At 40.7% G+C, this 25,836-nt stretch overlaps 4 protein-coding genes across 18 annotated transcripts; 1 reads left to right on the forward strand and 3 right to left on the reverse strand.

Annotated features, from left to right (window-relative positions):
- The first annotated feature begins 5,547 nt into the window (after window positions 1-5,547).
- LOC112279978 (ferredoxin) lies at window positions 5,548-7,250 on the forward strand. The gene is made up of 2 exons (XM_024514823.3): window positions 5,548-5,879; window positions 6,440-7,250. The coding sequence occupies exon 2, from the start codon at window positions 6,449-6,451 to the stop codon at window positions 6,905-6,907; it is 459 nt and encodes a 152-aa protein (XP_024370591.1). The 5' UTR covers window positions 5,548-5,879; window positions 6,440-6,448; the 3' UTR covers window positions 6,908-7,250.
- A 1,267-nt stretch (window positions 7,251-8,517) lies between these two features.
- LOC112279980 (histone H2AX) lies at window positions 8,518-10,099 on the reverse strand. Of its 2 annotated transcripts, none has more exons than XM_024514829.3 (4): window positions 9,826-10,099; window positions 9,379-9,618; window positions 9,188-9,244; window positions 8,518-9,070 (listed from the first exon to the last, which is right to left on the reverse strand). In XM_024514829.3, exons 1-2 carry the CDS (start codon window positions 10,000-10,002, stop codon window positions 9,397-9,399), a joined length of 399 nt encoding a protein of 132 aa, XP_024370597.1. In that variant the 5' UTR covers window positions 10,003-10,099; the 3' UTR covers window positions 8,518-9,070; window positions 9,188-9,244; window positions 9,379-9,396. The 2 variants fall into 2 exon arrangements, with proteins under 2 accessions (XP_024370597.1, XP_024370598.1); XM_024514830.3 differs by having other exon boundaries at window positions 8,518-9,073.
- Window positions 10,100-12,952: 2,853 nt separating this feature from the next.
- LOC112280523 (putative protein phosphatase 2C 17) lies at window positions 12,953-16,102 on the reverse strand. Of its 5 annotated transcripts, none has more exons than XM_024516109.3 (5): window positions 15,999-16,102; window positions 14,989-15,060; window positions 14,597-14,741; window positions 13,835-14,201; window positions 12,953-13,638 (listed from the first exon to the last, which is right to left on the reverse strand). In XM_024516109.3, exons 3-5 carry the CDS (start codon window positions 14,729-14,731, stop codon window positions 13,340-13,342), a joined length of 801 nt encoding a protein of 266 aa, XP_024371877.1. In that variant the 5' UTR covers window positions 14,732-14,741; window positions 14,989-15,060; window positions 15,999-16,102; the 3' UTR covers window positions 12,953-13,339. The 5 variants fall into 5 exon arrangements, with proteins under 5 accessions (XP_024371877.1, XP_024371876.1, XP_024371878.1 ...); XM_024516108.3 differs by having other exon boundaries at window positions 14,959-15,060; XM_024516110.3 differs by lacking the exon at window positions 15,999-16,102 and adding an exon at window positions 15,477-15,822 and having other exon boundaries at window positions 14,959-15,060.
- Window positions 16,103-17,184: 1,082 nt separating this feature from the next.
- LOC112280522 (uncharacterized) lies at window positions 17,185-25,274 on the reverse strand. 10 transcript variants are annotated; one of them, XM_024516097.3, is made up of 18 exons: window positions 24,266-25,274; window positions 23,281-23,402; window positions 22,624-22,652; window positions 22,275-22,386; window positions 21,988-22,085; window positions 21,719-21,815; window positions 20,909-20,998; window positions 20,697-20,759; window positions 20,501-20,575; window positions 20,167-20,232; window positions 19,814-19,891; window positions 19,552-19,659; window positions 19,307-19,384; window positions 18,981-19,076; window positions 18,665-18,708; window positions 18,397-18,451; window positions 17,880-17,933; window positions 17,185-17,720 (listed from the first exon to the last, which is right to left on the reverse strand). In XM_024516097.3, the coding sequence occupies exons 2-18, from the start codon at window positions 23,311-23,313 to the stop codon at window positions 17,580-17,582; spliced, it is 1,317 nt and encodes a 438-aa protein (XP_024371865.1). In that variant the 5' UTR covers window positions 23,314-23,402; window positions 24,266-25,274; the 3' UTR covers window positions 17,185-17,579. The 10 variants fall into 10 exon arrangements, with proteins under 10 accessions (XP_024371865.1, XP_024371870.1, XP_073388879.1 ...); XM_024516102.3 differs by having other exon boundaries at window positions 17,880-17,930; window positions 24,266-25,250; XM_073532778.2 differs by having other exon boundaries at window positions 17,880-17,930; window positions 18,401-18,451; window positions 24,266-25,213.
- Window positions 25,275-25,836: the final 562 nt, after the last annotated feature.

The following is a 25,836-nucleotide window of genomic DNA, read 5'->3' on the forward strand; positions in this document are numbered from 1 at the left end:
TTCTACGTGTATCACATTACCCTGTTGGATCGACTGGAAGTTCGTGGAACCTACCGATTCATCCTTGAAAGATTCCATGCTTGTTTAGACAGCTACGAGGGACTGTTACATTCTACAAGAATGTAATTTGTCCTTTTAGGCACCAGAATGTTGGTTGCCATCTTCGATCTTCTCGACGGTCTTAGGAAGCTTTTGGTGAAATTTAGGCTTTTTGAAATTCTTTTTTGTGTTGTTTTCATGGGTATCCTGTATTAGTCAATTTCTGTCCACAAGCCTTGGTGTTGTTTGTCAATGTCTTATTGTTAAACGATTTTGGAGCGCTCAAAATCCATATTTCCCACGTTCATAAATCTCATTCTTAACGAACTTTGGATTATGCTGAATCCGTATTTCCCACATTTATACACCTCTAATAAGGACCATATTATTTTCAATCTTTTAAATTTGGTAATTGGTTTGACCACAAACATTGGTTGTTCCCATGAGAGTCCTTCACATTCCAACAGGACTAGAAGCAGTGGATCGTGTATTTGCTGTTCGGTCCGTTGGGCGGACTTGTAACTTAGTGATGGCAATGCGCGGGTTAAGCAATTGCGCTTGTGTTTTTCTGTCGGATCGTGTCTCTTTGAAACAGGAAATGCACACGGGGGTTGCAATGCTCATGAAGTTTACAATTGGGGGCAACGTTGCATCCGTTTAATTGAGCCTGTGGGCATGGGGGCAACTGACGCGGATTCGCATATAGGAGAATTACTGAACTTCGGAAAGGCTACAACAGCAACTGTGATATTTGAACACAAGTCTGCAGCTAGTCATCCATGGTGTAACCTGTGCTATGCATTGAATATGCATGCATTGCCTTGTTGTTGCGATCATAGCATCAGCTTTAGGGTGGAGGAAGATTGAGAGTTGTTTGTCACTTAATTCAAAAGGACATTTACGGTGAGACGACGACACCTAAGTGGCTACCCGAGGCTATGGAGGTGGGCGTCTCTTGCCCGCTTACACTGCAATTAGGGCATCTTAGGTTTCAGGTTGGGATCAGCATGCATATAGTCCCCTCACGACCCGCTGCAGTGATTTGAGTATCTGGGGTCAGTGTCGCATACTGCTCCACCCAAATTTTGCGCTCCAGGTTGAATCCTTCCTTACGAAATTGACTGCCCGCCGCAGACATGACCTGGTTCAGCCCCGACGTGAACTCGAGGATGCACCACAAAATCCTGCCGCATCTCACAAGTGGCTCCTCCACAGTCATCCTGAGACAACAGTTGAGCAGTGAGGATACCCTAGACATCGCCGAACAGCATCATTTGCCCCAATTCCGACCTTAAGCCCGTATTGATCTGGGAAAGGAAGATGCCCTGCTGCACTTGCCTGTCTCTCAGGCTTTGACCCAATAATTTATCCAAATCGGGCCAGCCCCTGCGACCGGTTGGATACCCAATAAGCTTTGCAGTTCTGTTATTTATTTTTAGTCATCTCTTGTAAAATTGTAGGTTAGACTGTTGAGGGACATGAGATGCAATGCCTCAAAAAATATGTTTAATTACCTACTTCGTGGAAGAAAAAGAAACTGTATTCTTATTTGATCTATGATTCGACATATTACAACGAACGATAGGATGATTCCTATTTGTTGGGAAGGCAAATCTAAGACAAGATTTCTTTTTTTCTTTTTTTCTTCATAGGAACATACATTCTAGTAAAAATTCTTCTACTTGTAATAATGTATTGGAAAAATGCAAAGATTTGCATCTTTTAAATCCATGACTTTAATAAAAAGATGAATTCTTGCAAAGATATATCCAACCCACCTAAGAACCAAACATTAGAGTTAGATCAAATTAGGAGAGGACAATAAATAACCACTCAAGAAAAGATGGCTAGCCACCATAAATTTGACAAGCAATGTAAGTATACAAAACGATTGTACTGAATATACTTATATATATATATATATATAAAATTTTAATTTTGATTGAATCAAAGTCTATTTTGTGGTGCATGTGTATTATATTATTTTTGTTTTGTTTTATCCTACTTTTGCCTTCTATTTTCTAATTAGAGTTAAGTTGTGTATGGTGTGGTTCAACATTATGGTCAATGCAGAATCCTTCTTAATAATTATTATTTCCACAATTTATTAACATTTTCAAAAGCAATTGTGTGGAGTTAGTATTGCATATCAACATTTGAAAGTGATCAATAAATCTTCATTAAATTCATAACATTATTTATCTAAGTTCCAAATTGTTGCACAATAGACCAACATATGTTTGGAGTGCTAAAATCCAATCATAAGAGTTAATTTAAAGAGGTTCCAAAATTTAGACAAGAAACAATAAGTTTTTGTCCCCTCTCCTTTTTAACTTTGTACATTTCTAATCATAATAATTATGTTGGTAAAAAGTCTTTTTGGTTGCTATAATATTTAATTTCAATAAATTTTAATTAATAATATGAACTTGCTATCAATATAGTTAATTCAATCAAATCATAAAAATATTTATGATTTAATAAATAATTTAATAAATTTTTAGTGCACCATTTTATAATTCATTATTATTACTACTTTAAAACAAAGTACTTGTACTATAACTACATAATATAACAATGTTAACAATTCATTAGAAATAAAACAATCTAATTTATTTAATTTCAAATATAAACGTGAAAAATCAATATATTTAAGTAATATGTTTATCCATGACAACCTTTCTTCTTTAAAAAACAAATATTACAAGCAATGATTAAGTCATTTCATAAATTAATAAATTCTAAGATTTTTCAAAAAATCTTAGTAATAAGTTTTGATCTATGTTTTTTATAAAAATAGTTGATAGATTCTTTTGGAAATTAATATGGTTGCATATTAGGACAAGGAAATAACCTTTTATTTGATTATTATTAAATCTTTCTTCACTACCTTTAAATAACTCATTTTGCATGCCATAAATATAATATCTATCTTTAATGATAAATTTAGGTATCAAGAGTCTATTCAAATATTGTAGTGCCATATATTTTTTATCTTAATCATTAATTTAAAATAATACATTTATTTCACATAAAAACTTGATTTTTATTTTAATTTTATAAAGATTAGACAATTTGAATGTTTTATCAAGATATTATACAAATGATAACTCTTAATATAAATTTGTTGGTTATTTGTTTTCCTTGTTGGAATGAAGTTTTGAAAGTTGATTTATAAATTTACTTTTTAAATTAATATTATGTTGTTATCAATAATAAGTAATTGATTTTGATATAATTTTTGGTAAAAATAAAAATATAAATAATGATACATTTTTAAGATTTTCACATACTATTTATATATATTTATTAATATTATATCTTTTTTAATATATATTACATTCCAATATATTTCTAGACAGCCTTCAATCTAAGAAGTCTTTGTCATTATTTGTTTTAATAAGGAATAATGGTAATTTCTTTCTTCTTGGTATGTTTATTGTTCTATAAGATTCAATAAATAAATAAATAAAATATATGATGAATCTTTATTGATTGTGGTAGTTGATGTAATTACTATACAATTAAATTGATCTTCTTTTTGGATAAAAAAAGTCAAGACTTCTATAATCCAACTTGTCATAAAATCAACTAACCTTAATATTAAAAAATAAAATAAAATAAAATAACCATGTTTTATAACCAACTTTATTTGAAGATAATAAATTCAAAAGATTCCTCCACAATCTTAATACAAACTAAAGCTTCCAATGTTTTAGTATCTTATTTACATTCTTCTATATTCTTAGAAGATATAAAAATATTATTTTAAATAGATTTGAAAAAAAAAAAAAATGAAATGCAAAAAATGTGCCATTAATCAAATGCTAGAAAGTAGCTCAAGTGTTTGTAAGTTCGAAAGGCTTGGCATTACATTCAAAATTATTGTACATAGTTTTAAATTTATACTTCTATTAAATTTTTATTCTATATATATATATATATATATATATATTTGATTTTAGACTTCTTCTAGATCTATCTTGGTATAGATCTAAGGTTTACTTGATTAATTATAAATTCATAGTATTAATAATAAACAAAATAACAATGATTAATGGTTAAATAATTAAATTTATAATAATCTATATAATTTTATAAAGATCTATTTTCACAAAGAAAATTTGTACATTTCCAATTTTTTTTTTGAATATTGGATTAAAAAAATTCAAGTTATTTATTAACATGTTTCTTTAAATGAATATTTTATTAATTAAAAAATTATAAATTGATCTAAAAGATTGATTAGTTCATGAAATAAGAATTAATTGAACAATTATAAGATCAAATTTTTGATAATTTATTAGCAATATATTTTCAATCACATCTTAATAACTTTTATATGATTGTAGAATTCTAGTACAATCTCTACTTTTCATGCTTATATAAATGACTCAATTGTAATAAATATAGATTAAGATGATTTCTTGACTTTTAAACAAAGTTTTAAAATGATATTTTGTAATTTTCAATGGATATTATGACCATGTAATTTAAACCAAAGAAGTAAAGTACCACCATATTTGGAAAATATTTAATGATATTGAAAATTGTAATCAATATTTAATCTTCTAACATTGCTTTTAAATAGTTTGGTTTCTTCCATAAAATCTCCAAATGGTAATGGTTGTCAATCAATAACCTTCATTAGACTTGATGCACTCTATTTTAAGACTTCCAATTTGTATTGTAATACAAGATTCTTATTTATATAACAACTTGAGATTGTAATATTTAAAAGAATTAAAGTTCAAATTCATAACAAGAAGTATTAATAATTATAATAAGTAAGAAATTGTAGAATCTAGTGGTAGCATGGGACCTATAATTGTTAGTTGTGGTATCATGAAAGAGATTTTCTACTAGAAATAACAAATTAATGGCTAAACCTTAATTGCTTTAATAAAAATAAGTAGAAGTCATAAAACTAGATTTAAAAACTACTTTCAATTAAGCAATATTTATTTTATAAGAAAGAAAAAAACTAATATTGAACTCTAAGCGTGTTTGTTCTAGTCTTTTTATTTAATTTCCAGGAGAAAAACAATAGCATCATCCACATTTCATACACAAATCATCGAGATGCGATTGGGGGTGACCTGAGGGAGGGAGTTCGTTCCCGACATCCCCAAACTGAAGACGAGCTCTCAAACGAAGAAGACGAAGAACGAATGCAAGGATAAAGGGCAGCAGCAGCAGCAGCGCCTCAACAACTTCGTCCACGGGCACCACAAAATGCATCTCTGGGCAGCCAAGGCGCGTGCCGTGAAGTGAAGCTCGTCGCCGCATAGCTGGCCCCATTAGGGCACCCAGACAGCACAGCAGCAGCAAAGCGAGCCAGGGCCACCATCCACCCATCCATACATTCATCCATACCCTGCCCTGCCCGGCCCTTCCCAAGGCTTTGATGCTACTTCCAATTATTTAGAATCTCAGCTGCCCGGACCATTACCACGGGCTGCCCTCTCGACGCTGCCCGCAGAGCCGTCAATGCTGCAAAGCCGTAAGTAAAGCACCGCCCAGCGTGTCCCAATGCCGACTACCCTGCTTCTTCATCTGTGTTCGTGTTCTCGCTCGCATCGGAGCCGTTGGTTCCGAATTCTAACTATCTGCACGATCCATCTCGACTCAGAACTCGGTGTTGTCCCGTTTGTGCGACTGTCCTGATTTTGTCTCTTGGTTGTCGCGCAGTCGGCGGGTGTGTGCGATCGTCGCATTTCAACAGCGGGCCGGTCGCGCTTGGTGCAGGAGCGTGTGTTTGTGTGTGTAACTGTGTGTGTGTCTCGGGTGGTGTGGGCGGCTCCCCTCAAGCCTTCGCTCTTGAAAGCCTAACTATTCAGGTTGGTATGCAGTCCCGTGTTCTGAGTTTCCTGTTCTCTACGGTTAGCCCAGGGTCAGTTTCCGATGGCAGGTTGGGTATTTGTGTGGTGTGATTTATGATGCGAGAGTGAGAGATGGTGTGATTTTAGGGTGGAGACGAATGGGAGTCCCGCGTGTTGGATTCCAGTATCATCGAGGTTGCTATTTTCTTCTGTATGTCGCCTCGCCGCCTTGGTCTGTGTCGGCGTTCTTGATGCCTCGGGAGGTTGGGGGAATTGAACGTGGATCGCCACGCATCACGGATCCTCAGTTGGTTGCCTGGTGAAACCGCCTTGACTCTGCCCCATGGGTCGGTCTGTCGGTCGGTCGGTCGTTCATGGAATGTGGTGCGTGGAGTGGGTTGCGTTGTTCTTGGAGGGCATTCGAGGCAGCACTGTGAAGTCGTGAGGGCGGTGCGTGGGGTTTTCGAATTGGTGGAATCGTGGATTGAGCGGGATTCAGCTGCTGCACGGACGCGGATGCCGTTTGCGATCGTGTGCAGTGACTGACGTAGTGGAAATCTGTCCTTTGGGTTGGCAAGGCAGGAAAGATGGCGGCAGCTGTGTCGAGGAGCGTGGTGCCGGTGGGGTCTGCAGCGGTGGCAGCGGCTTCACCGTGTTCGCAGGCGTCGTCGAGGAATCACGTGAGCATGGGGTGGAGCAACGCGAGCAGCCGGTTCGCCGGTTTGCAAGCCAGCAGCCGGGGCAGCGTGAAGGCAGGGTACACCGTGACGCTGAAGACGAAGGATGCGGGGGACGTGACGTTCGAGGTGGACGGGTCGACGTACATCTTGGATGCCGCGGAGGAGGCGGGAGTGGACCTTCCGTACTCGTGCCGAGCCGGTGCGTGCTCGACGTGCGCGGGGCAAATCAAGGAGGGCACGGTGGACCAGTCGGACGGGTCATTCCTGGACGACGAGCAAATGGAGAAGGGGTTCGTGCTGACGTGCGTGGCGTACCCGACGTCGGACCTGGTGATCGAGACTCACAAGGAGGAGGACCTGCAGTAGTAGTGTAGCGAGTGTAGGGGGGAGGGCAGCGAGTAGCATGGGCCGTAGAAGTTGCCGGAGACGGCGGAGGGAGCGAGGCGCAGGTGCAATGCGCTTGGAGGTGGAGTGGAGCACATGATGCGACGGTGGCGGTGTGGGATGCACGTGCGTGCGGAGAGTCGGTGGAGGGTAGCAGCAGGTGCAGTGGTGATTTATTGGGGGATGGCAGAGGGTGAGGGGGCCGGGTTGGCGTATGAGGATGGGTGGAGTTGGAGATACGGGTAGGATGCTCGCAAGTGAGGTTAGCAGTAGGCGAGGATGTTGATAGACTTGTGGGGAATAAAAAGAGTAAAATTTTTATGAAGGAGCGAAGCGGATGTGGATGTGTGCAGATGGCGTTGCATGTGGAGTGGGAGGATGGCAATGGTGTGGCAGTGCGAGGGAGTGTGAGTGCGAACATACCATGTATTTGATGCAGAGCTGTGATGGTGGTGATGAAGTGAGTGAGGTGGCAGATGGGTGTGTATGTGAGGAGTTTGGGATGATGTGTGTATGGACTGCTGGTTTGTGGAAGTCAAAGCTCTCGGGTTTATTGCCCTTGTATGTGTCGATGTATCCACGTGAATAGGGTTAAGATTATTGTGGTTCCTGTTTTGTGGGTCTTTGTTGGGTGGATTTGTAGGCAATGGAACAGAAGGACCGTTGTGAACGTTTTTGTCGGTATAATGTGGTTTTGATTGTTTTTCGACGATAGAGTCTGTTCGGGGCAAGAAAAGCTCTCGTAGATTATATTTGGAGACAGAAATGGTTGTATACGATTGGACGTATGAGCTTTTTCAGCGAATGACGCGGGTTAGCCATCGAAACATATTTTACAGAATGGTTGTATATTTGAGGTTCGTAATGGAACTAGAGGAATCTGTCACAATTTGGTTTACGATCTCGCAGTATTTATGTTAGTTCTTTTTCATTGTCATCGTGATGGCTTTCTTGAAGGTAAATTTGTAAGGAATGCTTTTGTTTTGAATTGGGCGAAGATCGTATCTTAGGTAGTGATTATTACAGCTACTTGCAGATTAAAGCAATCACAGTGGATTGTTCGGCAACCTGTTCAAATAAGGTAGAAAACGGGTTGTAGAGAAGTTCAAGAAACCTACCTTTGGGAACATACCTTTCTTCCTTCGATACATATTGCTAAATTTTACGTACATGCGTATGATTTTGATTGGGAGAAAGAGAAATTTTATTTGTGAACTTGTGTTTGCTCTTAAGGGCAGAGCGGGCAAATGGTTGTACGTAATAACTATCAATTTTCCAAGAGAACAAGAATGGAAGGATACGGTGGCATATGTTAATCAAAGTGTAGCAGGGTTATGTTAAAAAATCTGGATGATCTTATGCAAGTTGATGTAATATGGCTTTAAATATTTACAGTAAATTAACAGAAACAATTCAATTGGCCTAGCTTTGTATATTTATTCTGTGCAATAACATAAGCATCAACATGTGTCTGACTTAAAAACAAATAAATAATAACTGTAAGGACGGTATTTTGATCTCCTTTTAAACGTGTCCCTACACATTCCGTAAGTATCGAGGAAGCATTGAAAGAAATTAGACCTTTAGAAAAATATGTGTAATGGGTTGAATCATTCAATTAGGATATATAATTGCCAGAACAGTAATATTGGTGATGGTTACAAAAACTTAGCTGGATTAAATTCACAGGCTGAACATTGAGCAGAAATCATCCGTTGCGCCTGTGGAATTAGTCCGTGAACTACGGTTACTACATTGTTTCCATTTCCAAGCGGGATTGTTCCACTGAAGGAATGATCCACAGATCCAGTAGGGTTTTAAAACGAAGAAACTGAGTTGGTGTAGGACTTCACAACACCAGTAGAGGCATCTTGCAATGGAAATTCTCTGATTTAGAAACAGACAATATCTGCAGCGCCTCAGATGACGTATTGGCAGAACAATTCCAGCTTCACCTTTGATCAAGAAGCTAATGCGCCTCGGTAAGACAAGGCGTGTACCCAAGGTGGGCCACCTTAGAGTTCCACGAACAGTTAGGTGTCTAATTTGGCCTCGTCCCGATCTTTATTTAAAAGTTACGTGCCATAGGCTCTGCCACCAAAGACCCCGGGTGGAATCCGCGAAACTGGCTGTCGACAATCCACTCTGCTGCAGGCAGACAACACCAATGTAATAGATCGATATAATACCTTAATAGATTTGAAAGGACAGCATACCGCAGGCAGCGCAATTAAGAATTTTGCCTAAGTTGCAAATAATTACCTATTAGGATCAGGGATTGCGCTGATAGGTAGTGACCATTAGAACTAGGTATACGATCTGCAAAATCACGTAATTGGTGTTAAATAGATCTGTAGGAACAAACCATTAAACACTTTCGACCCTCAAACCCGTAGAAGTTGACATTAACTCAATAAGTAGGTGGTGTTATTAAACACCATTGTTTCTGTTACCGTTGAAGAAGCTCGATCCTACTCTGGTGAGCCCGCCTTGCCGGGCTTTCCTGCGGTCACACCGGTCTTCTTCGGAAGAAGAACAGTGTGAATGTTAGGCAGCACTCCTCCGTTTGCTATAGTGACTTGTCCAAGAAGTCTGCTGAGCTCTTCATCGTTCCTTACTGCGAGCTGGATGTGACGCGGCACAATCCTAGTCTTCTTATTATCCCGAGAAGCGTTCCCAGCCAACTCGAGGACCTGGGTCAAAGAAGATAAGTAAGAAACAAAAACATCTCTTTGCACAAGAACGGGTCAGTCCACCCCTATCTCGGAACAAAGTTCTTAGCATATATATACACATGAGTGTTTGTAAATTTGTGTGTGTGCGTGGGTGTGGGGGGGGACCCCAAGTGCGCTAGGTAAGAAAGCCTAAACAAATGGTTCATGAGAGAATGAAACAGTTACCTCAGCAGCGAGGTACTCAAGAACAGCAGCAAGATACACAGGAGCGCCGGCTCCCACACGCGTGGCGTACTTCCCAGCCTTCAAGAAACGCGCAATCCTTCCAACAGGAAACTGAAGTCCCGCCTTGCTCGACCGAGACACGGTCTTCTTCCCAGAGCTCTTCCCTCGTCCTGACATGATTCAAATACAAGAGCTAAGAAACGCAAATGAGAAAGCGCTGAGAGGGCGTGAGAACTCAACACAAGTATGGCGAGGGGCGAAGACAACGAACACCGAGGAGACTTTCCCATCGAATTAGAGGGGAAGCTTTATATGCTGTCCTCCACTCGCAGGGGCCAATGGCCAGCAATCACGCGGATCGACTTTCACGTGATCCGTGCCGTCGATTCCATGACGCCGCACCATCGGACGGCGCAATTTGATTTCGCCATCCCTCCATCGGGAGCATGGAGGTGGCGGGAAAGCAGAGTTTCAAATGGATGCTGTGGTTTGGAAGTCCGGATATCGAATGACGGAGGAGGAATTTTGGCGGGTAAGGTGGAGCTTGCGAGGGAGGGAGGGAGGAAGTTTTTGAAACTTCCGCTGCGATCTACGAGGCGCGATCGGGCCTGGGGACTGACTCCCCGCGCGAAACAGGCTTCCAGAGAACGAATAGGATGAAGTGGAAGAACAAGAAAAGTGTGCATTGGTTTTGCTTCACTTCTAATCTATTCACAGGATGCATCTGCTGTATGTATCTGAGTTTCTGCATTTTGAAATGAGTATGGACCCACAAGAGTGTTCAGAGCCTACATGCCGAAGTATTGATGCAATATATATATATATATACTTCAACGTAAAGTAAACGAGTGAACACGAGGTTGCAGTGTGTGGTGTGATATATTGTGGCACTCAAATTGAACTCTACGCAATGATGTGGGAAAAAAATAAATGGGTTTCAAAATTACCCATATTCTGTAATTTACCAGGTTGTAAACGTACACCATATATTCTGCTGTAATGTACAAAATCTGAAATTATGAACAGGTGTTTGTTTTTGTGATTTACAAAATATGCTAGTGGAAACCCATACCGTTGGCCACGTTTTTATCACGAAATCAACAAATACATAGTGCTGTACACAGCTTGAGCTCATTCAGTATTCACAGGCGGAAGGGCGCACAGTGCTGGAAAAATTTACGCCAAAAAAAATGAAAAAGAAAACCAACAACTTACCGGCATAATGTTTATAATGATGACGACGATGATTCTTATAATAGTAATTATAACAGATGCAAACACACAGCTAGTATAATCTTCACTCCCGTGTAATCAACTTTCTTCCCAGGCACAGGCTCAATTCGCCCCAATTATCAATTGCAATAATTGCCATGATAAATAAATATTCAATGGAGTATATCAAGCGTTTTGGCTTCAATTGAATGCAACCTAACAGGTGCAAGTTTGGGAAGACCCTCCTGGGCTAACCTGAGGGCCACACATACGTGTTAATTTCCTCTCCACAACTATTGAACTTGACAAATCTATTGTGACATGCTTTTTGACTTCATACTGTCGAAACATCCGCAGGCTGAGTCGCTGCGAGAAGCGATGCTGGAACGGAGTAGAAAAAAGTTACACACCCATTTCTCTTGAGATAGCCCTACATAAATCAGCTCACTTGCACTCTCGCAAGTATACTCAAGGGAACGATTGTTTGATTGATAAAAAGTAAATATAAACCAATCAAACAACCTTTCTTGCTGTTTGAAATATGGAATGGTTTATTGATTTAGAAGATTTTTCCAGACTTGCATGATAGCCATTGTCAACAAACGAAGTGCAAGGTCACAACCAGATATATATATATATATATATATATATATATATTATATCACTGTACCAAAATCCCTTTTACAAAAAAACTATTTTTGTGTATAAATCTTGTGCTTCCATGGAGAACATTGAAATTTGCCCTTAGAAACATAACTTTTATTAACATTCATACATGCACATGTTTCAAGCATAAATACATGAATCTATGTCCTTGATAAATTTTAAGCAATGTTTGCAAACATTGGAACATGATAATGAGATGGCAATGTAAGTTATCAACTTCCCATGAAAATAAATTAAAAAAATTATTGCATACATTATTTCAACTAACAAGAACTTGTTTTACTAGCAAACAGTGTATGATATTAAACAATTAATAATTTCAAATCAATATTATCTCATGCCATTGCCATGTATGTACTTCCATTCCAAGATAAGAAATGCACAACATTTAAATACTAGTTTTATTAAATACTAAAACACGCTTGTCTTGTAAGAATAATCAATTAATACGTACACGCCACTAATGGGTCTTTCCCTTTTTAGGCGAACAGCTCAGCCGAGGCATTTTGGGCGGGAGGTTAATTGGCGGGAAAACCCCCTTGGATGGACGTTCCTCGTCCATCGTCCGTCGTCCGTCGTGCGGTACGGGGATCCAATGCGTCCGTCCGTCCATGAGAACGAAGGTATATTCCATCGGACGTTGCTACACCGACGTGAAAGTTGCGTAGAGATCAGACCCTGGTTGAAATTTGGCCGAAGGATTTAATGCAGAGCAGCGGATCAATCCTTCACGTACTGGTGCTCGGTTCTGTGTTGCTTGTCACGGTTGCTGTTAATGGTGCAGACTTAAAGCAGAGATGTCAGGAAGAGGAAAGAATGCTGGGAAAAAGGCCGTGTCTAGATCCAGCAAAGCGGGGCTACAATTTCCCGTTGGAAGGATATCCCGTTTTTTGAAGGCTGGGAAGTATGCTACAAGAGTCGGTGCAGGTGCTCCAGTGTACCTTGCTGCCGTCCTCGAATACCTAGCTGCTGAGGTGCGATTGTATTCCCCTGGCTTGTCCTGAATGACTACAGCATCCCTCGGTTGTAGAAGTAATCGTCGACTTGTACACACTGATACTCTTCATCCCGAAAATTCCTTATGGTCGTGGCTTGGTCCGCAACTTGACCGTCCTATATTGAATCCGTATTGCTCTTCATATGCTAATTTACTCAGAGGGAGTAGTTGCGCAGAGAAATAGATAGATGGAACTCCTTGTCCATGATTAGTGGATGTTCCAACCCCAAAATTGGCTGCTCAGTAGACCTGTTGTCCATAACACGTGAAAAGAACTTTATTCACTGTCTCGAGTTTCAGTGACTGGTGTATGCACTAGCAGTGCATCAATGTAGCCACAACGACTTCACATGAAAAGCGATTATTGTCATAGAAGCGGAAATGCAGTACGTTATATGCATATTGAAAGTGAAAACTGCATTGTAGATGGAAGCTGTTTAGATGTATCAACACATGCATCTCACCCACGAACAGTCCCCACCTGCTAAGTACCTCACACAAAGGAACAGGTTCTGACTGTATCATCGACGGACTTGGGGCACTTACACCCCGACAAAGTAGCGTTCCAACACTCGGGAAATCTATCTTTCTAATCTGAACCATCTAAATCACTGATGTTGCATATTCGGCCCAAGACCTTTACAGTTCTTTGAACTGAATGACTGCACAAGAAATGTCGTCTTCGCTATATCTATTTCGTGCTTCGCAGACCAGCTCTTGTGCAGCATTCATAGGGTCTTTGGTCTTGTGCACAATATCAACAACTTCCTGGTTAGTGAAGACCGTCCACAGTCCATTACTTCCAAGAATCAGGAATTCACAAGACAGGTCGACTACGAGATCAGCCAAGTCTGGTCTAGCAGTCATGTGCTCTTTCAAAGATTTATCACCAAACGCTCTCGCAACAGATACTAACCCATCCACTCTCCAATGATCACCTGCATTAGACATTACGTAAGAAATGAGTGTCATACAGGAAGAGAACACTAGTGCCAAGTGGAACAGTTCTACACAGCTGTAGGCACCAGCCAAACTTTTCTCAATTGTCTTTTGAAACCTAAAACAAGAGGAATCGGTCTCTAAAGCAACAAAGACAAGAGCCTCAGACTTCTGAATCAATATCACATTTCATACCAGGAATTTGGGTAACCATGCCTCCCCTTCTCTCAACGCTGGCCCTTTCGGTGGGGCTTCCTGGATCATGATCAACTGAAAGCTGCACAGCTATCCCATTTTTCGCAAGAACTGCCCGAGCATCTCCAACATTAGCCACTATTAAACGGCTTCCATGATCCACAAGCATAGCTGTGACAGCACTGCAACCCCCCGCATGTGAACCCTCCAAAATATTTCTGTCGGTGAGGAGATATCCATCCCGTGTGGCACCTGCTGGATCTAAGCGGACACCCCCTTCATTCAAAATGTTGTCAAAAAGGTGTTGTTGCACATATTTTCCCACACAAGGTCCTCCGTGTGAATCAATGATTCCAAATAGACCTATCTGAAAGTCAAAATTTGAATGAAACAGAATTAGTTCGGCACAGAAAAGTTTTGAAGGATAATTATATATATATATATATATATATATATGATCAAATTGAGCAAAAGTGTGATGAAAGAAAAGAAGACATTGCTGAGTTGCACCCTTGTTCCAAATATCCTGGATGAGAAATCTCTTCGCATACAGGAAAAAAGTGACAAAACTCACTGAAGAGTCAAGATTATTGACCAAACCCCCATATTATACCAGCATAGTTTGTTCGCCATTGAAAATCGTTGTACTTGCAACAAATAACAGCAAGTGTTCCACCTTCAAATTGCCGGTAACCAATTTCCAGAGCCTTCATATTGTCATGACGGAAAACGTAGACAATTTGAAAGGAGGTGGATTGGTACCTCCTCGCCATCGATATTGCGAAACTCTGCGACATGAAAGTCTTCCATGGGATTACCACGGAGACCTTGCAATAGAGAGAAACCAAAGATGGCTTGGGGCTGCATTTGCACGCTCTCTCCACCGCCTGAATTCATATTCTCATGCCTAACACCGAATTTCCAGCCATCCCCCAAGTCACTTTCCCGCTCCAGATTTCTTGAGTACACTTTCCCTCCCATTGTGAACTGCTTGATTCTGAATGTCTCTAATACATCTAACCATGAGCCCCTATCGTTCCCTATTAGTTAAGTAACTACTGATTACAGAATGAACTTAACCAGCATTAGTTTTCACCGATAAGATGAGCACAAAACTCGCTTACACGAAAATATTACTGTAGAGCTCGGCCAACCTTGCTCAAGCATATGTGTGAACCCCTCAGAAAGAATCTTGAATCCTGGTCCTCGCAACTACTTGAAAAGCCCTGATCCACACAGACAAGACCACAACATGCTTGCTATGAATATCACTGACTTGTTGTCAATTAGCGGCAAGGTTACCTTCTAGCACAAGATTCAACCTGGGGGGCAATCTATTTGCCTTCAGCACAATTATAACAACTCATAAACGAACTTTTCAGTAGTTTCAGTATTCTGAATCCAGAATTAGAAGAAACTCCGACTGTCGTTAAGCCCTTGCATAGAATCTGCTTGATCATACTCAAACCTGCAACTGACATTAAGGGAGAAACCAAGGAACAATATAACGTACACAAACTAGACGGACTATCAAATGGCTGGAGAAACATCTAACATCAACGTATAACTTCTACAATACCCTTTCTGTGGCCACACTTCCACCGTCTACGTTTACATGGTGTAGCGTGAATAACACACTTACCATTTCTCAGCTTTGAGTTAACACTTAGAGAGTAGAGCAGAACCAAACCCAACAAAATTCAGGAATGCTAGATTACTAGGACTCGAGAATCACAAGTTAAAACGAGCTATCTCATAGACATCAGTTACAAGCACAGAGATACACTTCCTACCAGCCATCCAACGGCCGCGAGAATGAAACTTAAAGACTATTCAAACCAAAATCCTAATCCCAGCGTTCTCTTTAAACATCGCGAAGAACCCAAAAACTCCACCGAAAGACGCACCCTTACAAACATCCAAGCTTCCCTGGCAAGCTTCATCTACTCTTCAACACATGCATGTCCTCACCACCAGCTTCACTCAAAATCCTAATCCGACTTAAAAGCAGAAAAATCAAACCCATCACAACCACCATCACGAAGACGACTCAACACAACTTTAAAAATTCACTGTAAAAGTTCAGAAAAAAAGAAAAAAAAGAAATCCTCGCACCCACTTTGCAACTAAGCGCTCACAGCCTCGAACCAGAGCCCCCACTTACTCTTAAGCCGCAGTTCTGCTCCAGTAAGAAGATCGCCAAACAGACTGCCACCAAACCGGACACCATCAACACACTCCTGTGCAGGAAAACCTGTGCCGAACTCTCTGTTTGCGAACTAGAATCCAAGAAAGACGACGTATGAATCAAATCTACCGATGGCTTGCTCAATGAAATAATAAAATAAAACCACGCTGCTTATCTTCGTAAATACTTCATCATCGTAGAGTGTATGTTCACACGGGCGGTCCCGGCGGCAGCGGCAGGCTCATGCTTGGGATAGAGTAGATAGTGAGACACGTCAGAGTACGTTTTATTTGGAATCTTTCTCTATTTTGTGGGTCCACCACGATAGCTCAGCTTGGCATTTCCACGTTGGGTTTGGAAGAAGAAGAATAAGCGAGAGCAGAAGTGATCGAGTTCTCGTTGGGACTTGCGAGATGGAGTCTTGCAGCATTCATTGAATGCGAAGAAGCCTCGGCATCGGGATTTTGAAAGAGGTGCTCTCATCCTGCTGCGAGTAACCGAGAGCATGTCATGCGTGATCAAGAGGTAGCAGTGGCCGCGATTTCGTGCGTCTTGTTCACGTGGTGTTGTTTTTGTTGTTATTTAGGAGTTGCTTAAGAGTTGTTTATGTTGTTTTTGTTGACGTCAACAGCCAAATACGCATTGAGAATGAGGTGGATGCTTGACATGTGTGCAAATCGGTGTTGTTTGGCAGTTGATTTCTCTGGCGGAGGTTTCAACAATGCTGTTGACTTTCAATGCTAAAAACCCACTGTCAAATTCAACAACATTGTTGCGTCCTTTACCGTGTGGAAATGACCAGTTGTTGGATGTGATGTTTGAATGTTCTCAATATGGCGTTACAGTATTCACTTATTCTCTGTTTTTTTTTTTATTATTTGGTTTTTTCCCCGTTTGTGGTTGGGTACGACAAGAATGAAATGAGTCCATTACGGTTTTAACAAGGACGTTGGCGTTCGGTTCGCTTGGTAACATTAGCCCCTGACTGTAAACTGGTGGGTGACGAGGTCATACATTTCAGAATGCTCAACAATAAAAGAATTCTCAATTCACAACTTCAAAAAAAAAAAAAAAATAAAAAATTGACTAGTGTTCTTGTGGAACCAGATACGACACCGCAATCTGAGTGGAACCATCAAAACTGTTTTTGCTGGGATGTGAGTTTCATAGAAGAGATGTTGTCGAGAGCCTGAGATGCATTAAATTGGGATAAATAGGTTCCAATCCTAATTGTGCCACAAGTTGTGTCGAACTTCAATGGCACAACGACATGCAGGCTATGTGCGTTGTGACAAGCGACATGTTCTATAGGAATACTTCTAATGTCGCCTGCACCACATGCCTCAAAAATTTACATACCCTTCAGGGAGAGAAATCAACACACAAGTGGAGGATTACGATATTCGAAACCTTAACCTTCGGGGAAAGGTCCGAGTCTCTACACACAGTAAATCGTCTATTTCCAACAGTGGTGAAGTAGAACCAAAAATGATGACTGTTTCTTAGACAAAAACAAGTCTTCGAAAATTCTTGGTAGTTCCATTCAAACCATAAACGCTACTGGTACCCTGTGGGCACAAGTGGTACCCGATTTGGTCGAAGGGGGCCAAGACCCTTCTTGTTAAGAAAATATTCATTTCCAATGCTGGACATATCATTCGTAATTACTCCATTATTCCCGTTCTCTCCGCTGTTGCTCTGAAAACACAGATTTAAATATATGAGCATTTCAAGAAGCAGAAGTAAAACAACGAAAGAGTCAAAGCAGCTTAAAACTGGAATCCAGCATTTATAGATCCTATACTATTCAATTTATGCATTCCACTCTGAAGAGTATACAGTCAATTGATAGAATACCTTGAGTAAATTGGGTTGCTCAAAGGACTTGACCCTTGAAACTCGTTGCTCCTGCTACCACAAGAAGGTGGATCATCAGTCTAATTGACAACACAGTCCAAACCAGCTATTACAATCCTTCAAGATCACTGAAAAACAATAGAACTAGTAGAGAGAAGTCTTCTGTACAAGGATCAACCTAAGAACGACCATGGCTAAATCTAATCAACCAGCTAAATCGTGAGGTAACTGATGGTATAGAGTTTGAGTTCGGCAGTGCTTTTGGCAATCACACTCGAGGCATGTTGGGTTACCATTGGTAATGTTTAGTTTGATGCTTATTTTCTTTGTTTGAAAAAGGGTAACTATATTCATTTCTAAATTCATAACAGTGTGGCATAAAGAGTTGGGAAGCTCTCTTCACACCGATCGACCTATTTGTTCATTCAGTACACGATCTCAGGTCATCTGACATGGATTGAACTATAAACCTTGTTAAATTATCCAGGATTGTAAGAAAATAGGAATGGACACATACATACTGAGGAGTGCTTGCTCTATTCTCTAAATCCGTGTGGTCTGTAATGAAGTTTCTGCAAAGCAAGAAGGTTTCAGTTACCAATTGTAGAGAAATAGTGGTTTTCTGATAGATATTAGATACATATTTAAACCCCCAAATCCTAACAGAAAAATAAATTCGGTATTTCTTAAGGGAATAGAGTGAAAAGGATGAGTCAAGAATTAAGGCGCTACTCCATTACAATGAAATAGATTGAATTCTAGAAATAAGCAAGAAACCACGGTACCTGCTGTCAGCCTCATCAGGCATTTGCTTGTTCATCATACTTGCCTGCAACACCAATGAAGAAATCATAAGAAAAAAAGCTGCACGTGATGCACAATGCTCAGAGTCGTCAACCCACACAACTGCTTTCTAGTCGTCACATGTCGGAGTTCTTGTTAGATGCAATAAACACAAATTTAGACATGTTTTGGAAAAGAGAAGAATTATCAGCATCACTACCAACTGCTTCTCAAAAATCCCTCGCTTGCTAAAACAGAACCATTCAGCCACAAATAAATTAATAAATAAACAATCAGGATGATGAATACGACAGGCACCTGTTCGGAAATGATACTGCGAGCCTCAACGAGCTGTGCTTCAAGGGCTTGCTCGCGCTCACTGGTTTCTCTTCCTTGCAGTTGAATCATGCGTTCCTGGAAAGAGGAAGAATACATCAGGAACACTTTGTAAGGCGTGTTCAGAACGTCAACTGATTAGAAAAGAAATGACTCAATTTCTTTAGAAACTCACAGAAAGAGCATAACTACTGAAAGTCTACAACCCTTATTTTTCTGGATTATCTCTTATTGAGAAGAGGTTCGGTGGTAAAACATAACGTACCAAGAGCTATCTGGTAATAGGGGAGGAGCTGCAACACTCTTACCTTAATAGTGGACATCTTGGCACGCAAACTTTGTTCAATTTGATCTCTTGCCATATGAAAAGGTAGGTCAAATACATCCTGTAAAAATGCATAAAATTCAACTCAGTGAAGTGGCTGGTTGATGACTGGCTACCTTCACTTGAACTTGTACTGCCTGGGGCAGAACACGTTGCAAAGTGATTCTTACACCACATTCTGATCGCTAAGCGAGTGAAACTTGAAAACAAAATATGATTTGAAATTACCGTTCGGCCGCCTAGTGGTGTGGGTGGTGGTTCGAGTTCCTGAGAATTTACTCCAGTACCGGGTCTACTTAGACCACTTGGAGTATTCAGAAAGTCACGCATATCACCCTACATATTGATAAGGATTAGCTCAAACAACACACTTGATAGAATTTTACAGTTCTGAGACTTTCTTTTCAAGCTGAAATGTGTATTTCTGGGTCGACAATGAAATATGAAATCTGAATGCCAAAGAAAGGGAAGCTAACGAGTAGTGTCATACTTGCATGGATCGAAGTAAAGCTCGCAAGTCAGAGTTTTCGGCGACAAGTTCCTGTTTTTTAGCTTCGTATGCATCCACCTGCATGAGAGGAGCAGCAACAATCATATTTAAAACAGCAAACTTATTCTTTTAAAATCCCTGGTCATGCATGCAATTCTAGCCGAGGAGAGTAGAAAATCAAATTACATGCCTGAAAACAAAAACAGGTAACTTTATCAGGTGCAGAATCCATGATGTTGAGATTCTTAAACCAGGCCATAGCAACAAGAGAAAAACAAAGAAAACATTAGACTCCATTTGCATGTAAAACCTCACTAAGCCTGTGTTCCAGTGTGGTGGAAAGGGTTGCTTACAATCATCTTGTAGAAATCACCATCCGCTTTCTTGGTGTTCCAGGTGCCCCGTTGCCTTCCTTCTTTCTGCACACAGTTAAGATATAATATAAAACTATTCGTTCAATTTCATGTCTGAACCATGAATATTAGAATATACACTATCTCCGCATGTAAGTGATAAACAAAAACTTCAGACCAGCCACATCCACACAAAATCTTATCCATCAAAAAGTTCTTCGATCGGGGATTAATAGGCATATGAGGCTGATCCGTCGGATTTGAAGATTAAGATGCATCTTAACTACAAAGAAACGATCCAAATAAAAATGAACGAATAAAAAAAATAGTGAACCTGAAGCAAATTCATTATCTCAATCCCGGTCTTGGACTCCTTTTTCTTTTCCATCAAGACTTGGTTCAATCGTTCCTGTACCAGACGATATACATTCACCTCAATTCAAATATGATAGAAACATTATGCAAAAGAGAACCAGTCGTCTAGGAATACGCTGTAAAAGAAATTATTAAGACAAGAAAATTCCTTATACCTGCAACTTGATGTATTCCTTCTCTTTCTTCTTTAACTCGTGCATCTGCTGAGTCTTCACTTGCTGAAAGAATCGAACCCGTAAAATAGATTAGGTTGTATATAATAGGCTGCTAGCGTACTAAGGAAATGCAAGATATCAAGACAAAACAAGCATGTGTTTCAAGAGTGTCTTAGCTCCAAATCAAGACAGTAAGAAGATTGTCTACCCACTTGTGTAGTAATCACCATTCTTTGAAACTCATCCTTCTCATGCTGTAACCTCTCTATCTGGGACCTGCTAGCGGCTGCCGCCTTTTGCTCCTGTGACATTTAATATTCAGGACAACAACACATGTAAGCAAACTACTCATAAACGTCTCCAGCTTACCACTACTATCGATGGAAGTAAAATATTTCTTAAGATGTGAAAGATGGGAGACAGCTCAGGTCAGCCTAAATGGTCGGGAAGTAAACCTATCAAAGTGTAACTCCTTGCAACTATTGAATCTGCTGAGCTCTAAGAGTAATTCATATTGGGTAAGATTCGTAAGACATCCCAAAAAACATTCTAGGTGTCGAGAATGCCGGATAAACGTAATGAAAGCCGTAGGAGTATTAACTACTATCCTGAAGGAGCGATGACTATATTCACCAAAAAAAAAAAAGTGACTCCAGGAATGAAGCCTCCTTATAAAAACGCCTAGGCGTCGAACCCAAGCACTACCTACTTGACCAACTAAAAATTCTTCAAATGACGAACCAGCCGTATACGCAGTTAACCGCCCGTGTGCAGAAGAGCGAATTACTAACGCTCGAAGAACAAAACAAAACGATAGAAAAGCAAATAGCAAGTCACTCAAGTCAGGAGAAACGCAGCACTTGTCCTGAAGTTAGAAAACTCCGACTGAAGTAGATTCGCTACACTGTATTTCAATTAGAATCTAATAAAGGGGCAGCTCAAAACATATTCATCACGGTGGTTATTCAGTTAAATGTACGATGAAAGAAGTTAAAGCTCGTAACTTAGAGGTTCAGTAGTACCTTGCTTGTGATTGCTTGCAATTCACGTTCCTTACTGGCCAGTTGATCGGTCAACCTTTCGACTTTGGCCTCAAGCCTTGACATATCTGACATGAGCCTGCACAGCACATCATCAATTTCAGTAATCTCTACAAGACGGCTGTTTTTCGACAGAACACCCCGAATTCTATGCACTACGCAAGCATGATAAGTAGCACCATGTTCAGGAGAGTTTAAATATCTATGATAAACCCAGTTAAGTCAAAGGCACGAGAAACTCGTTGTCGCACCTTTGCCTAGAGTCATTGGCTGCTTCACGGTACTCAATGTCCCGTTGCCGCTGCTGAATCATGGCATATATGCAGTTACATGTTCGCACGACTGAAGCCTGGAGGAATATGACGATATTAGCAACGCTTATCAGGGACATCACAGAATCATGACCGTAGAGGGACATGGTATGCATCCAAAAATATATGAAAGTGTGTGCTTTTCCTGCTCAGAGCATGTTGCTAACAACTCCTGAATGTACACGCTATTAATGATCGTGAAACCCGACAATAATGGAGAAGCTTACGGGTTCGGTCGAGTAGAGATTAAGTCCGGATGGAAAGCCAAATGTGACTAAAGACTGGTTGAGATACTTAATGCAGTGGTCCAAGTTGTGAATATCAGCAAAAGTGTCATCCCTGAAAATTGAAGACAGTAAACAGTCAGCGAAATTAATCAAAATACAAAAAGATGTACCGCATCGAAAACTCCTTCATGCAGCTTTTCAGCATAACCAGGAAGATCTTCTAAGAGTAAAAAGGGTTCATCGAACAACTAAAGAGTATTTGAATATCAGTGACATAGTGTACATAACAATATTTACAGATTATCAAGATTAGAAGAGAGGATACAAACGTCGAGCAGAGAAAATCTACCCTGAAGTGTAGCTAGTGTCGTATGAACCCTGCCAAGGGAGCGTTAAAAAGTCAGTCAAGCACACTTGGGACACCTTAAGATAACGCAAGTAAAACAAAGTTAAATGACTAGTGATAAATACTTTACATAATATTGCTGTTGTTGTTGAACTTTGACAATAAATAAATAAATGACCTGGGTGATAAATCACCCACTCACTAGCAAGGTCTGCTCGAATAAAAATGCGTTCATTATACTTAAGATTCACATGGAAGTCCAACACCACCACACGTCTGCTGGTCAGAATTTTTTTTCTAGTTACACAGAAACATACGGGTATGACAGTTTCTGTGAGTATGTTTGTTAAGATCGAATTTCGGTCTTATATATCACGGCAGTTGGCCTGACAGACGGGGAAAAACATCGTTCCGGTCCAGGAAAGAGTAAATGAATATCTCTTCGTTCACGATGAAAGCCAAGGAAGGAATATTGACACAGGTCGTTGCAACCTTAACCATCATCAGGTGACTAAACAATTTGCTTCGTCTACCACCATTAGCATGTGGTCTAAACGTGGGGAACTGTGAGGTGGCACTATTCACATACCTGAATCTCCGTACTCGTTGAAAAAGAAAATAAACAAAAACAAATGAGTTCAAACGTAAAGAAATACATACCATGTAGCCAGAGTCACCTTCACTCATGCCCATGATTGCCACTGATAATTTAAACGCTCAGTTGCTCAAAAAAGATGAAGACAACTGTATCGCATACTTCGACTATACGTGTCGTACGGGAGCTGCAGACATTGAACTCATGTGAGCGTCACATCAGATAAGAGTGGATGTCTCACGTGATGATATTTCATGAACTTCTAGAAACGTGTATTAAACCACCCATCACTTGGCTAGAGATACTCTACAAAACCTATAGGAGAAGTTTGCCATAGTCGTAGCACCAGTGTAAGGTTCAAGAAAGAGGGTATGGCACAATTTTTGTTGATGTGCAGTGCTATGTAGAGTCAGATGCAATTATTGGTGAGGCCCCTACACTCTGACGAACGGGAGGCGGCCCTGGATCGCAACTAAACAAGACATCTAGGGCTCCATTTCCTTCAAATCGATCGGATGCAGTGGTAGGTCTACTTCTAAAGAGAAAGAAACATTTTGAGATAAAATATTCCATCATTTACGAGCTTCAACAACTGAAAGACAGTTAACAATCAGCCCTGAAGGTATTAATGGCCTCGCATTAGAGCTCTAGAAGCTCACAAGTGTATAACTGTGAGAGGAGCACAACTTGAATTGATACGTCGGCATGAACCGAATAAATTTCTATATTGGAAGGACAATTCCAGCACCAAGTCTTGTGTTAAAAGGGATTATGGCGTGGTCCAATGTAGGCACTGGACGATGAATTCTTGAAGGCAGCTGATAAGAAACGTTACAGTAAGTGAGGTTTCTAAACTCATCATGGTTTAACTAAAGTTCGGAATTTGTGACATCTTGTGATGCACGAAAGCAGGCTGAATAGAATTTGATGACGAGGTTTAAGCACTCTACAAGGGGTGGTAGATTAGCTGAGCAGGGATTTACTAACACTTGAAGTCCGTAAATTGCATCGGGGAGCGTAATTCACAAGCGACTTGCGTAGAGACGACACCTGAACTTGTCTCTCTATCAGCTGGCGTGATTCCTCAAAAACCAAACTCAAATCGTCTGCACTTGCGTCGACTGCGGAACCCTCCTTAATCCAGCGGATGAGATGCACTAAAATAGCTATTCAAGGTCGCGCTAAGATCAAGAAACAGGGGCAAAGGGAAATCCGCATGCTTCAAAATCCACTTCTTCGAGCCAGTATCAGAGACCAGCACGGATGTACCAGCCAGTTGTAGAACACAAGTGCCACCACCGCAGGAATAACAATAGCCTCGGCTCTCTGATTTCCGCTCTCCACCGACGACACTTCCACTATTCAACACAATACAGACCTAACTCCCTGATTCCCGAAACTAGTAGACCAAGATATAACCACCCGATAGAGAAAGACTACTCACCAAGACGAGAAACCTCCTAATCGCTGCGCTCTTTCACTACTCTCCTTCTCACTAATCGCATCTCACAAAGGCGCAGCTAAAAGATGCGCGCTCCTCAACACAGACACCAACCAAAACAATCACCAAACTACTAAAAAGAAACAGAGCATATTTCCGGCAGGAAAAGCGGCAGCAATCCTCATGGAGATCGACAGAAGACGAAGACAGTTGTCACTTATCCCAATCGACGAGCGCTTCACTTCCCAACGTCAGCTTCTCTCGAAAACTACGCACTAACCCCTAGAACACACACCCTCCGCAAGGAAACGATACGCGAAAATTCCAACAACCAACGCCCAATGCCCCTAATGGCACCACTTCCGAAACCTCAGTGACCTCGGTATCCTCACTCTCGCTGCACAACAGACACAGCCAATTGAAGATAAGCCGACTGGCTCTGCGATGAACAGGGCATGTCCAAGGCTACGGGAGGCCTTTCGACACAAAATTTGAACAAAAAGTAGCGCAACGAAGAGGGCGTTGATTAAGAAAGGCGAAGGAAGCAAGCGTGAACAATAGCGGATCACAGCGATCGAGAATCCAAACGGGCCTTGAGACCGCTTCGAGCGAGGCTGTCGAAAGAGCCACACGAGACCACGGGCGGGCCCAGTCTAGCCGTGCGGAGGAGGAACGGGTCGCCCGGCCGGTCCTGCGTGGACCAACGTTCCCTCTAGTTCAAAAATCTGTCCAAGGGCCGAGCCTGCGCCATGTTCATCTTCCGGTTCTCAGCGGATATCAATGACTCAAATAAGCCATTTAAATCCTAAGTTGTCCTATCAGAGCGGGCTTCTGGCCTCCAATCAGATCCCAGCATCATTTAACAAATCTCTTTAATTCTCGGGCCCAACTTTTATTAAAACTTGCTTGTTTGAAAAGGGCTATTTTCTGTTGCTTTTTTAATTCCATTAACTACCGAATAGTTTTACCAAAGTAATACCTTACCACTTTTGAGTTTGTAAAAGGTTATTTCAATGAACTTCATGAATTCCCAAACTCACTAGATCTGTACATTTTGTGAATTATGCTTCGTGCAACACATTATTGTAATTTATTTGTTGTGTTCTTTGCACAAGAGCAGTTGGTCTCTGTTCACTACAAGCTTTAAGTTTTTGAATAGAATCTCGAATCTCGAACACAG

The sequence above is a fragment of the Physcomitrium patens genome, chromosome 3 (assembly GCF_059467195.1).
Source record: "Physcomitrium patens ecotype Gransden chromosome 3, ASM5946719v1, whole genome shotgun sequence".
Classification (NCBI taxonomy): Eukaryota; Viridiplantae; Streptophyta; class Bryopsida; order Funariales; family Funariaceae; genus Physcomitrium; species Physcomitrium patens.